Raw genomic sequence first — 13,274 nt, forward strand, 5'->3', positions numbered from 1 at the left:
AGTAAAAATACAATATCTTACCCTACTACATGAGAAGGGTGTATACTACCAACATGGAGCCAAAACTATTAATTTCAGGGTGTATCTCGAAGTTTCAACGTTAGTGAATGTCAGAATAATAATTGAAAAGTCATGATTGACTGTAATCTGTAAATGTCAATCATTTTAATGTCGAATGTTACAGAAGTGTCAACTACTACCGCCGTTGAGAAGAGATATGTGGTCTTGGACTCTTGGGTTAACATGTTATTGGACCGAATCTGAACTCGACAACTAAGTGAGCCATGCTCGACGTCGAGTTACACTTATGGCCAGTCCAAAACAGAAATAATGATTATCAATGAAAGGGTTAACGACATCTCGATACAATAATGATCAATGAAAGGGTGAAAGACATGTTTGTGTCATAGTACTACTCTGGGCCTGCACTCCTCTTCGTGTCTATGATGCATAAGATTACATGGTGAATATTAAACCTTATGAATGATTTTCTACACCACATCCACTTGTATGATATTTTCTCTTTAGGCCCCCCATGGTTCTTTTTCACCCTCTGGATTTTACTTTTTTGCCTTTCAATAAAAACTTCGGTTTCTACGAATTGAATTTTTTTTGCCTTGAAAAAAAAATTCGGTTTCTGTTAACCGAAATTTTCCCGAATTTGAACTAGAAAAAAATTCGGTTTCTGCGAACCGAAGTTTTAATCAAGGGCAAAATTGAAATATTTGAGGGTATAAAAGATACACCGGGGGCCCAAAGGGAAAACATCCACTTGTATTTGTCATTGATGACTGGATTGGTCATATTATCAACTGCATTCTTTGAAGTATGGACATGTTGGGTTATGAAGGGAGTTGGATTAGATGTTTTCTCTTTAGACCCCTCATGTATCTTTTATACCCAAAATATTTCAATTTTGTTCTTGATAAAAACTTCGGTTCGCAGAAATCGAAATTTTTTTTAGTTCAAATTCAGGAAAAATTTGGTTAACAGAAACCGAATTTTTTTATTGAAGGAAACATAGTTGGATTATGGGGGATTATTCACATTGGACAAACCCCAACAATTTCTCTATCAAGTGTGAATCAATCAATTTATTAGGCCCCGGAAACTTTTTATCCACATACTTTTTTTTTTTTACTATATCCACATATACTTTTTATAGTCTTAAATTATGATAAAAACATTTAATTAGTCTGTAATTAAGCACGGAAAAATAACGTTACCATATAGCGTAAATAATTTTGAGGTTCAAAAGTGACATAAATCTTGCACTATATACAAATTTAATTTTGCACTATACAAAAATTTGTTTGCACGGTTGAATCATTAAATCCCGTCATTGAATCATATGAGATATAATGTGACGTATGAAAGAAAACAAACTTGTGCATGATGTAAAATTATTTTACTTCTGCACATTAAACTAAACCTTTATTTAAGTCTTTTTCTTGATATAAAAACCTTTGTGTGCCTTCCAATATTATTTGTGCCAAGATATATTCAAATAGGTTCATAATTAATTTGACATCTAAGATAGCTATTCTTCTTCAGAAATCATGGAGTTTGAGCCCAAAAATATTTCATCATCTATGTTCATCATACCCTTCTTTCTATTCACAGTCTTCATCCTAATTTGGATATCAAAAAAATCAAAGCCTTCAAACTCCAAGTTACCACCAGGTCCACCAAAACTACCTCTTATAGGAAACTTACACCAACTTGGTTCATTGCTTCATCGTAGCCTAACAAAATTATCACAAAAATATGGTCCATTAATGCATATAAAACTAGGTGAAATTTCAATCATAGTTGTTTCTTCCCCTGAAATTGCCAAAGAAATAATGAAAACACATGACACAAAATTTTCAAATAGGCCACATATTCTAGCTGCTGATATTATAACCTATGGTTTAAAAGGCATGACATTTTCACCTTATGGTAGTTATTGGAGACAAATGAGAAAAATTTGCACTTTTGAACTATTAACACCAAAACGTGTTGAATCATTTAAATCAATTAGGGAACATGAGGTGTCAAATATTGTTAAGGAGATAGGTTTGAGTGAAGGGTCATCTATTAATCTTACTAAGATGATTAATTTATTTGCTTATGGCTTAACATCAAGAATTGCCTTAGGTGGAAAATCTGAAGATCAAGAAGCATTTATGGTTGCTATGAAGGATGTTTCAAGATTAGTTGGTGGTTTTTCTGTAGCTGATTTGTTTCCTTCTTTTAAAGTGCTTCATTATTTGACAGGTATAAGATTTAAAGCTGAGAAGATGCATAAAGAAATTGATAGGATTCTTGAGAAAATTCTTAGATATCATCAATTGGATACAAGTTTAGAAAAAGAAGGTGAAGACTTTGTTGATGTATTGTTGAGGCTTCAGAAGCAGAACAACCTTGAGCATCCTCTGTCTGATAGGATTATCAAAGCAAACATGTTGGTTAGTATTTTTTCCATTTTAAAAAAGAAATAAGTTTGGAAAAGAGAAAAATTATTGTTAACCATTTTACGACCGTTCCAAATAAGTTTGAACTTCACTTATAAAGTCAAACTCTTATCGTTGAACTGATACCCACTACGAGAAAACACCAATTTCGGGGGCCAAAAGCCCCCAAGAACAACCAAATTATAGTTCTCAAGAAGTAAAAACTTGTTGGCAGCCAATTGACAGCAAAAATCTGTCAACAAATAGCTTCTCGCTATATTTCTTGGCTGCTAAAGTCGCCAACAAATGAGGAAAATAATTTTTTTGAAGAAGAAATAAGAAAGAGAATTGACTACAACTTCTTGGCGGCTAAAGCCACCAATAACTTGCTGACACAATTTTGCACTTCCTAGCAAAAAAATCCGCCAACATATGGCATAAAAGTTCCTGGCGGACGAAGCCGCCAACAAATGTGGCGGGCTTGAAAAAAAAATTCCATCAAAGTGAAATCTTCTTCTCTAAACCACACAAGATGAAGATACAAATTTGTTGCAAATTCCAAAACCAAATTCTTCTATAAGCTTTAGTTTGAGTAAAAAATATTGAATTTGAATTTGCATTCTAGAATGCGAACTCTTTTTTTCATGATATTTTTCATCTAGGGGCCAACTGTTGAGTTTGACTAAAAAATATTTTCACTCGCTACTTAGAGTGCGAACAGTGCTCGCATCTAGAAAGTAATGGGGTTAGTTTGATAATTTCAGGGGGCGTGTGAAGTTTTTTGGGGGTGTGAAAAGTAAATCTCTAACAAGTTTTGTTAGGAAATTGAGTTTTTTTGTAGTGACCTTATAGACAAATATTTTGTCATACATTATGGTAACTACATAACTTTGAAAAAATAGTTCGAAGAAGACATTATCAATGATCAATATTATATTGTTGGCAATTTCTTTCATGTGAACTTCTCTTTCAGGATATCTTTAGTGCTGGAAGTGGAACGGTAGCCAAAACCTTAGAGTGGGCAATGTCAGAACTTATCAGAAACCCAAGACTTATGGAAAAAACACAAATTGAAGTAAGAAATGTGTTTGATGCAAAAGGGCATGTCGATGAAACAAACCTTCATGAACTAAAATACTTAAAAGCAGTGATAAAAGAAACTTTGCGTTTACATGGTCCGGTTACATTGTTACTACCACGAGAATGCAGCGAAAATTGTGAAATTAATGGATATGAGATACCGGCTAAGACTAAGGTAATAGTAAACTCGTATGCGGTTGGAATGGATCCAAACTACTGGGATGAACCTGAGAAGTTTTATCCAGAAAGATTCATTGATAGCATAATTGATTACAAAGGTTTGGACTTTCAATTTATTCCGTTTGGTGCTGGAAGAAGAATGTGTCCGGGTACTACATTTGGCACTATTAATGTTGAAATCTTATTAGCAAATTTGCTTTTCCATTTTGATTGGAAAATGATTAATGGTGTGAAAGCTGAAGAACTTGACATGAGTGAGGTATTTGGTTTGTCTGTTAGAAGGAAACATGATTTGTATCTGATTCCTATTATGTATCATTCAACTGTTGAGTGATAACTAATTACTAAACTATCATTAAATAAAAGTTTGATAAGAAATCAAAATTTACAATTTTTTTTTTACTAACAAACAACAATTCATTCATTCAAATCAGTAGATTATATCGATCGAAATCATTACATATTCAAGTTCACTAAAAACTAAAAAGGATGAATTTGCGAACAAAATCTTCATGACTGGCACCACCACCTAAATTTATTATTTTTTTAAAAAAAACATATTTGGGCTTACCAATTGGGCTTACTCTTTAGGTTGATTTTTTTTTACACCTTTGGGTTGATTTTAAAAACTGAAAATTGAGAGAAAATTGCTATTTAGGCCCCCTATATTACTCTCAGGCCCCCCGTCTTGACGATTTTCCATTGAAACCAATTTGGGAATTATGATACTAATTTGTATGTGTATGTATTGTAACCGAAATCACACACTACAACATTTTCGTCCTATGGCAACACCAAACAATGTAATGTGCAAAAACCGTTCTCTTTTCCTACTTTAGTGAGCTACTTTAGAGAACACTAGAAAACCGTTGCTGTTGATTATAACATTTTTTTAAAAAATAGAAATTTATGGTGAGACCCATTTCATTCATGCACATAGCTAAAAAAAAATTAGACCGGTTATTTGTTGGGTAACACCTCACAAAAAGTCAATACAAATTAGAATAAGTTATAATACAATAATTCCAAAACATAAAAAGAAAACAATCCTACACTTCCTAATGGTGTAGTCTGTGCATTTATTTGGGTCCCATAAGACTCAAAGGATTAGTCTGTGCTGTTAGTTCAGAATTAATCTCACCCATTGAATTTTTAATTGTCATGTGTCATTCATCCATAAAGATACTAGAGTAAAATGGAGAATAAGAAAATGGAACGGATCTAAACTCCACCATTATTAATAACACAGACACGGAGGTGATGTGTTGAGTCAAATCAAATCTGAAGCGAATAACACGAAACTATATTGGATTCAGAGTTCAGACAAAGTGTTTGTTCCATCCTTCCTTCCGCGTATCAAACGGGCAATTTTCACAAGTCAGTCAATTATTTCATACCAAATGACTCCTTCATAAAATAGCCTATAGCCATTGACCAATGACATACATAGTAGAAATTAACAAGTTTCTTCTTCTTCTTCTTTTATTGATTTTTTCGTCCAAATAATATACAATATTCAGGTTGGTTTGGTTTGTTGGTTTTATATATTATATATACATCAATCAATATTGAAATCATATAATTGCTTACAATTTTTCAGTTTCCCTGACAGCAACATAAACAAAAGTAGAACATACACTGAAATAGTTACCTTAATGTCTTCGGATTCTGTTCTTCCTCTACCTGAAAATCCTGTCATTGTGAGTGTCTTCTTCTTCTTGTTGTTTTTTACTATACTACTGTGTTTGTGTTTTTTTTCATTGGAATTGAATGAATGAATGAAATTGTTTGGTTGGTTGGTTTTACTTACAGGTTGGATTTGGTGGGGTTGGCGTTGATCTTTTAGCAACAGTTGAATCGTTTCCAAAACCAGACACCAAGAACAGAACCACTCAATTCAAGGTTCTTTCTACTTTACTTTTTCTTGTGTTTTTATTAATTTTTTTATTATTACAATCAAGTCCCTTATAAAAATTAATGAACTCAGTCCAAAAATTTGTCAATTTTTAAAAATTACTCTTATAAGTGTTTGACTTATAATAATAATTTGCACTCCTTCCGCCAAGTCTCAAAGAGAGACTATCACGTTTATTGGAATCGTTAATATTGAAATCATTGATATATTAAACCGAGTTTTCCTTTATCTAATGATGACATGCTTTAGGATTTGAGGTTTTCAATTGAGCCAATCAAAATGATATAAACGAGTCCATCAAAATTAATCGTTTATGTTTTTTTATTGACTATAATTAATTTTGATGGGTCTCACCGACATATAAATAATTTTCAATTTTTATCAAATTTTTTATGAATTTCAATATAACTGTAAATTTTGTAAAATTTGTATTCGTTATAGTATAATTGCTAACTTTGAAACCAGGCAACACTTCAAGTGATGCATAGCCTCTATCCAGACGTTAATTAAATTAAAAGAGAACTTCTCATCTCATCATTTTGCAACTGTACAATTTGCGAATAGCTAAGGTAACAAATTAATACTCCCTCCGATCTTATATATAAGAAACATGTCACTTTTTAGATTCATTATGAAATTTGATGTATTTAGACAATAATATAGTTTAAATACTTAAATTCTACAATGAATCTAAAAACTAAAATATTTCTTATATATAGGATTAGAGAGAATAATTGAAATCTTCATGAGAGTCATTCATTACTTTTGTGGGTCCATGGATGTTTTGAGAGGCTAACTCTTTATATCTTTAACAAATCCCTCCCTGCCTCAAAAAAAAAACCATTTTTTAATTTGACACAAAAACCCCACTTCAACTACTTCATCCGTCCCAAAATAAATGAATCGATTGACCACCGTCATGTTTGTCAATACACAACTTTAATCATTAATATATTAAATTAGGAGAATGTTATGTGCACATATGACATATGTTAAGGAATCAAAAATAAAAATTATGTTTTAGAATTTGTGCATTTTAACTTTTCAAGCCTTAAATTTTTTGTATTATTAAATGTTAAATTTCTATATTAAGATACCTTAACATGTGCCCTCTATGCACATATTAACAAAACCCATTAAATTATCTATTTATTAAAAATAACATAGTTGACCACCTTCACGTTTGTCAATACACAACTTCGACTACTCCCTCCGTCCCAAAATAAATGACCTAGTTGACCACCTTCACGTTTGTCAATACACAACTTTAATCATTAATATATTAAATTATCTATTTATTAAAAATTATAAAAATTACTGCTCCGGGCCTTAATTATAAGCAAATATCACTTTTTAGATACATTGGTTATTCAATTTATTTAAAAAGTGATATTTGCTTATAATTAAGGCCGGAGGGAGTATATATTTTGAAAATATTCTTTGAGACAAATCAAACATCTCATATGCTAATATTTGCATATACATATTAGTAGAAAAATAAAGTCAAAAAGATAATATAAATAGTAGCCAAAGTAAAAAATATGTCATTTATTTTAGGATGAAGGGAGTATTTCTTTAAGAAAATACTTATGTTAAGCATTCCTAAAAATATTTACTATTTAATTTTTTTTAAACCAAAGGTATTCTCCGTGCGCAACTGCAGAGATTAATTTTTCGAAGTAACTAAGATTCATTTAAGGAGTTAATCTATCCCAATAAATGTTAATGTGTTTTTTTTTCTTTTCTTTTTCCGTTTAGCATTAAAATAGAGTAAAAAGTTTGTTGTCACATATTTAAAATTAAAATGATGTAATTGTAGTCAAAGTGGACCTAGCTTTTGTTTGGTTCAGATTATGGGACTAATTATTTTTTAATTGCTGTTGTTGGGCTAAATTTTTAAAAATTGCAACTCTATTTTGCGTGTCATTTTGTCCTATCCGGCAAGGGTATCTCTAATTGTGCATTCTATATTGCTTAATTTAATTGATAATGTCAAATTTATTAGATTAAATCATTCACTCAAATTCGAATTTGGAATTGTATGCGTGAGTTTCAATAATATTTATCTTTTCGTCTAACCAAAAAAATAAGTTAAAGTGAGCTTCATCTTTTTACCTCACTTTAAAGAACTCATTTAGTTTTTGTTCTAATCATACAACACTTAAGAATTACCGGAAATTGTATTCAATGATATAACTCTTCAAGGACACTTTTTTGTGACAAGGACTTACAAAAAAACATCCATTAAAAATATTCCAAGTGCATATTTAAATTGACAGTGAATTTTATAAAAGCTAGTAACTCTTAAAACATAAGCAAACATGCACTAAGGCATGTAGAATTTTCTGATGTTTAATTGACCCATACCAATTTGTATTTTTGTCAAATGACTTTGTATTGGATTTCTCTATATTTTTATGTACTTTTGTCAAATGACTTTGAATTGGATTTCTCTATATTTTTATGTATTTTTGTCAAATGACTTTGAATTGGATTTCTCTATATTTTTAAGATCAAAATTCAAACCAACAATTTCCTAATGAATGTGTGTTTGCAATACTTGGTTCTCAATAGATACAAGGTGGTGGAAATACCGGAAATGCTTTGACTTGTGCTGCTCGTTTGGGCTTAAAGCCTAGGATAATTTCTAAGGTATTTATTTTGTTTGGCTTAATTTCTAATATAATACATTTCAACAACTTTATGGTTGGGGCTAATTTTCTAATGAATATGCAATTCGTAATGATGACTAGGTTGCCAATGACCCTCAAGGTAGGGCTTTGATGGAGGAGCTAGAAGCTGAGGGTGTAGACACTTCTTCTTTTGTGGTACGTATGTGTGTGTACATGCCAAAAAGTGTCTCAATTTTATTTTGTAAAGTCTAAAGGTATGTGAGACTTTAGCACATTTATACTATTTAATTAATAGGTTTTTATATCATAAAAAATGTTTCAATTTTCAAAGTTACTATAATATATATGATCATACCTAATTTTTTTTTATATCAATTATATAAACAATTTAATATTATATTAACATCATAAATTATACTTTTGAAAAAAATAAGAATTATATGATCGTATTATTGTTGTGGTTTTACAAATTTATGTCACAAACAATTAAAGGCGATGGATTCTCTCCATAGAAACTATAGGAAAAAGTGAAATCTAGACCCTCCTTATTATATAGAAACAAATATAAGAGGACATTTTGTTGTTTTAAAGAACACACAATAAACCACTAGGTTTGGTCTAGTGGTGAAGAGTTTGGGTATAATACTAAAGATCATGGGTTCAATCTTTAGCTCATTGTAAACCAAAGAAAGAAAAAAAATACACAATAAATGTTGAGAAGTAGAAAATTGTGGGTTCCAACATGTGTACAATATCAAACATATCAAATGTACATGATGTAGCACGATATTTTTTTTGTCAAATAGTTTACCGATCAAAATTTCACCCTTAAGGTGAATAAATGGAATGTCCATAGTTCGAACTCCAGCTCCGCATATAAAGTGTGATGTCCCTAACAACCGAGGTACGCTGGGATAGGAGGAAGTTTTTAATATGAAAAATAGGAGATAAAAAATTAAGGATGGTATTAAAATAAAATAAAAAAAGACCTAACTGAAGATTTTAAAATAGAATCTTTTGTATGTGTATGTGTATACACTCTTTTATATTTGGTCGCTTTTTTTTTTGGGTAAGTTAGTTGGAGGTGTTTGAAAGAGTTTATTTAAGATCATTCCATGAACCATGAAATTAGCATTTTTATTTGCATTTTACTTCACTTAGAGCATCTCCAATAAAATTATTAAAGAGAGTTTCATATGTTGATGATCCGTACTTTTTTTTTTATTAAAAATAATTTACATGCATTTTTTTGGTACAATTCTTAGCATCCATTTTAAGTTAATATAAATAAATGTGTAAAAAAAAATTAATTTCAATAATCGCTTAGAGTACGTGTGCTTGAAATAGCTAATTTACAACTTAACTTGTTATATAAGGAAAGCAGAACCCACAATCTTAGGGTTGTCTTACATTGATGATTTGTTTCCTTTTCCATTTGTTTCTTCTAGGTTTCAAAGGAAGGGACTACTCCATTTAGCTACATTATTATTGACAACCACACGTATGTTCCTCCTAATTTCTCACTTGAGGGCCTTTTATTGAATACACAATTATAATTATGAAAATTTTTGTCATTGACAATCCAAAAATGTATGATTAACTCAATTTAAGCACTAGTACTTAAAAGGAACAACCAATAACATTGTCTCTAGTGTGACATGCTCGGCGGATAATTGAATTTCTTAAGCATGTGGTTAGAGGATCGATCTCAACTAATGCAAGCATGCACACATATATATAATGTATAAATTAATCATATAACTTTGAATATTTAGGAAGACGCGCACTTGTATATTCACCGAAGGATATCCTCCATTGGTACCAAAAGATCTTTCGCGTCCCAAATTGTTATCTGCATTGAATGGAGCTAGAGTTGCCTATTTTGATGCTAGGATGCCTGCAACTACTCTTGTCATTGCTCAAGAGGTAATTATAACATAATGCTATACATGGATCAATTCATTTTTTTGTGACTTCTATTAGTTTTCATTGTTGAAAGTAACAAAAGATCTAATTGTATTTGATATTTAAAGCGAGAACGATAAACCAAACCAATTATATTTCGATCTTGCAGGCGTTTCGCCAGAATATATCCATCTTAGTTGATGCTGAAAGGCCAAGGGAAGGATTGAATGACCTATTGAACTTGGCTGATTATGTTGTATGCTCAGAAAAGTTTCCTCAGGCAAGTAAATCATATCATGAAGTACAATTACTAGTTATGTAAAACAAGAACATAAGTTAATTTAAGGAGAATTTCTAAAGTAACTATTTATGACAAATTTGATATAGGCATGGACAGAGGCATCATCTATACCAAGAGCATTAGTTTCAATTATTTTAAGGCTTCCAAGACTTAAATTTGTTATTGCAACTTTGGGAAAAGATGGCTGCATAATGCTTGAGAAATGTGCAGATGGTAAATGTAACTTCTTTTTTTTGTTCAAAGTAATCTAGTGGCTAAAAACACCACTTTTAAGATGGATAAATAGGTGTCCGGGGATCGAACCCCGGTCCCTACATATATAATAAAATATCCCTACCAATTGAGCTAAGCTCACGGGGACATAAATGTAACTTTAATTTATCTTTTTCATTTAATTAATATCCTTATTAAATGCAAGTGTCAATTTACTTTCTAGCAGAGGATTCTCACTTAGAAGAAGCAGACGTGGACAACTCTATGAGATCATTAACAGTGAGAAAGGATGATAGCATTGTCATGCCAACCTGCATTGCCTCGGTAATAACCGTGTACAATTTATAAACTTATGGTGTGTTTCGATTGACTTATCGACTGTTTGGGGTGAGGTTATGGAAACAACTTATGACATGTTCATAAGTTGTTTTCATCATATTTCCATAAGCTCTGCAGGATAGCTTATCAAAACATCTTATAAGAAATAACTTATATATAAGCATTTATATGATAAGCACTTAATTAAGTTGTTTATCCAAACAAAGCTCGTAGCCTTTCCTTCCCAATTTTGGTTACTCTGAATTGCTACAATGACTTATTGCCATCAATAACACCATACAAGGCTTATTTTTATCCTTTCTAATCAAATGGTGCTAGATTTAATCAAATTGATTGATCTAGCTAATTTATTTTTTTTGTTTTTACCACCAGTTTAATCTGGTTCGGGGGTCAGTTCTGGCATCAAGTGGTTCCAGCCCCTCCCAATCGCAGTTGCGGGGATCGAACCATGGTCCTCCCTACCAAGTTCAGCGTCAATCACCGCTGAACTGAACCAAGTAACAATTGGTTGATCTAGCTAATATTGTAAACATGTTTTAGGTAGATATTATCTGCAAAACATGATCTCTTGTTAAATTATACTTAGATTGATCCTTTTTTGCATAATCCTCCCAGAATGTTACAAAATTTAGAGCAGAAGGGATAGGATCTGTATGTGGGAGATTATATTTTGGAACATCTGAAAAGATTCCGCCATCAGAGCTTATTGATACAACTGGTGCTGGGGATGCATTTGTCGGAGCAGTTTTATATGGTATGTTCTCCCCTTTTATATTCCACGCAATAAAATGCGTGACATATTTATTCATCTTGATCGTCCGATCTCACATCAATAATAAATATTATTTAAAGATTGTTTAGCGAGTATTGTGAGCCAATTGATTTCAAATTGATGGCCGAGATCACTTTACAAACTATTTTTTTATCTTCTAAACTTTGATCAATTCACCAAATAACTATTTTGTGTATATTTTGTTTGATTTGATGATACAAATCATAAAATTAACAAAACCTTTTATTTTATTTGCAGCTATTTGTGCCAACTTCTCACCAGAGAAAATGTTGCCATTTGCTTCTTATGTGGTAAGTAGCATAAGATGCAACCAGAATAGTAATAAATTGTTATAATTTGGATTTATAGTCATACTAGTATACACACAAAAGATTGTTACATAAATGGACAACATTAAACTCTTAATCTTACTGTTTTTGATACCTTTCTTAAGGAAAATTTAACTAAAAGTTAGGAATAAAAATTCAATGTCATACTAAGGGTCCGTTTGACCTAGTTTTTTTTTGAGCTTATGCAAATAGTTTATGCAGTATAAATTAAGTTTTATGTTATTTTATAAGTTCACACTAGTGAAAATTGTAATTTTATAAGCTATTTTATCACAAACTACCTTGATAAATTTATAATAATATATAAAAATTACATAAGTTGTTTACATAAGCTCTAAATAAGAGGAAAAAAAGTCAGGTCAAACGATACATAAATATGTTTTTGTTAACAATATGCCTTTCTTGTGTGGTATTACAGGCAGCTACTAAATGTAGAGCTCTTGGAGCTAGGAGTGGTCTTCCATATCGCACTGATCCATCCTTAGCATCTTTTATTAACTAATCATATTTCAGTTTATAAATAACTAATCATTTAGCTCAAATGCTTGTATTGCTTTCTATGTTTCTTGTTGTAAATTAAATTTCAAAGATTTTTAGTGTAATAAATTTGTAAAGCAACATAATTAATATTTTTATTTTGGTTAGTATATTTATTTTTATGTTTTACATAAAATTGCATTCACATGGAAATGATATATACACTATGTCTATTTAATCTATTACTAGCATAAAATTGCATTGTTTAGGCGGCGTATAGTATTAAATTAGTCCCGTTATAAAAATAGACATTTGTATTAATATATGAGAAGAAATATTAGTCTTTGTAGAAATTTAAAAAAACAAAAAATGTGTATTAATTTGAGTTGAAATATAGGTCTCGTAGATTTTTTTTGTAAAAAAAAAAAAAAGACATGCGTATTAATATATGAATAGAAATATATATGAGTATAAATATAGGTCAGCGTAGAAATATATGAATATGAGTATAAATTTAAAATGGTTATATAATAGATAAGAAGTGAATTGTGGATTTTAAAGACATATACAATCCCGTAGAAATTATTAAAAATAAACACTTGTTTTAATATATGAGTAGATATATTGATTTTTCTTATAGGGACTAAAAACAAAATTTGAGATATCTATTTCAA

The 13,274-nt window shown here is 30.8% G+C and overlaps 2 protein-coding genes across 7 annotated transcripts; both read left to right on the forward strand.

Moving 5' to 3' along the window:
• The first annotated feature begins 1,464 nt into the window (after nucleotides 1-1,464).
• Nucleotides 1,465-4,073, forward strand: LOC123918881 (cytochrome P450 71D10-like). Its single transcript, XM_045971046.1, has 2 exons — nucleotides 1,465-2,450; nucleotides 3,409-4,073. The coding sequence occupies exons 1-2, from the start codon at nucleotides 1,560-1,562 to the stop codon at nucleotides 4,027-4,029; spliced, it is 1,512 nt and encodes a 503-aa protein (XP_045827002.1). The 5' UTR covers nucleotides 1,465-1,559; the 3' UTR covers nucleotides 4,030-4,073.
• Nucleotides 4,074-4,902: 829 nt separating this feature from the next.
• On the forward strand, nucleotides 4,903-12,838 carry LOC123918882 (ribokinase-like). Of its 6 annotated transcripts, none has more exons than XM_045971047.1 (13): nucleotides 4,903-5,215; nucleotides 5,296-5,395; nucleotides 5,508-5,597; nucleotides 8,185-8,262; nucleotides 8,364-8,438; nucleotides 9,692-9,744; nucleotides 10,019-10,169; nucleotides 10,318-10,428; nucleotides 10,536-10,662; nucleotides 10,886-10,986; nucleotides 11,617-11,755; nucleotides 12,032-12,084; nucleotides 12,542-12,838. In XM_045971047.1, exons 2-13 carry the CDS (start codon nucleotides 5,351-5,353, stop codon nucleotides 12,623-12,625), a joined length of 1,107 nt encoding a protein of 368 aa, XP_045827003.1. In that variant the 5' UTR covers nucleotides 4,903-5,215; nucleotides 5,296-5,350; the 3' UTR covers nucleotides 12,626-12,838. The 6 variants fall into 6 exon arrangements, with proteins under 6 accessions (XP_045827003.1, XP_045827004.1, XP_045827005.1 ...); XM_045971048.1 differs by having other exon boundaries at nucleotides 5,308-5,395; XM_045971049.1 differs by having other exon boundaries at nucleotides 4,903-5,072.
• The last annotated feature ends 436 nt before the right edge of the window (nucleotides 12,839-13,274 follow it).

Source organism: Trifolium pratense, linkage group LG3 (assembly GCF_020283565.1).
Source record: "Trifolium pratense cultivar HEN17-A07 linkage group LG3, ARS_RC_1.1, whole genome shotgun sequence".
Classification (NCBI taxonomy): domain Eukaryota; kingdom Viridiplantae; phylum Streptophyta; class Magnoliopsida; order Fabales; family Fabaceae; genus Trifolium; species Trifolium pratense.

Bases quoted from the DNA above. Each gene is read 5' to 3' on its own strand.
- LOC123918881 (XM_045971046.1), top strand. From the start codon at position 1,560: ATGGAGTTTGAGCCCAAAAATATTTCATCATCTATGTTCATCATACCC. The intron at 2,451-3,408 runs GTTAGTATTTTT...CTTCTCTTTCAG, and splicing joins TTATCAAAGCAAACATGTTG to GATATCTTTAGTGCTGGAAG.
- LOC123918882 (XM_045971047.1), top strand. From the start codon at position 5,351: ATGTCTTCGGATTCTGTTCTTCCTCTACCTGAAAATCCTGTCATT. The intron at 9,745-10,018 runs GTATGTTCCTCC...TTGAATATTTAG, and splicing joins ATTATTATTGACAACCACAC to GAAGACGCGCACTTGTATAT. The intron at 10,987-11,616 runs GTAATAACCGTG...TAATCCTCCCAG, and splicing joins TGCCAACCTGCATTGCCTCG to AATGTTACAAAATTTAGAGC.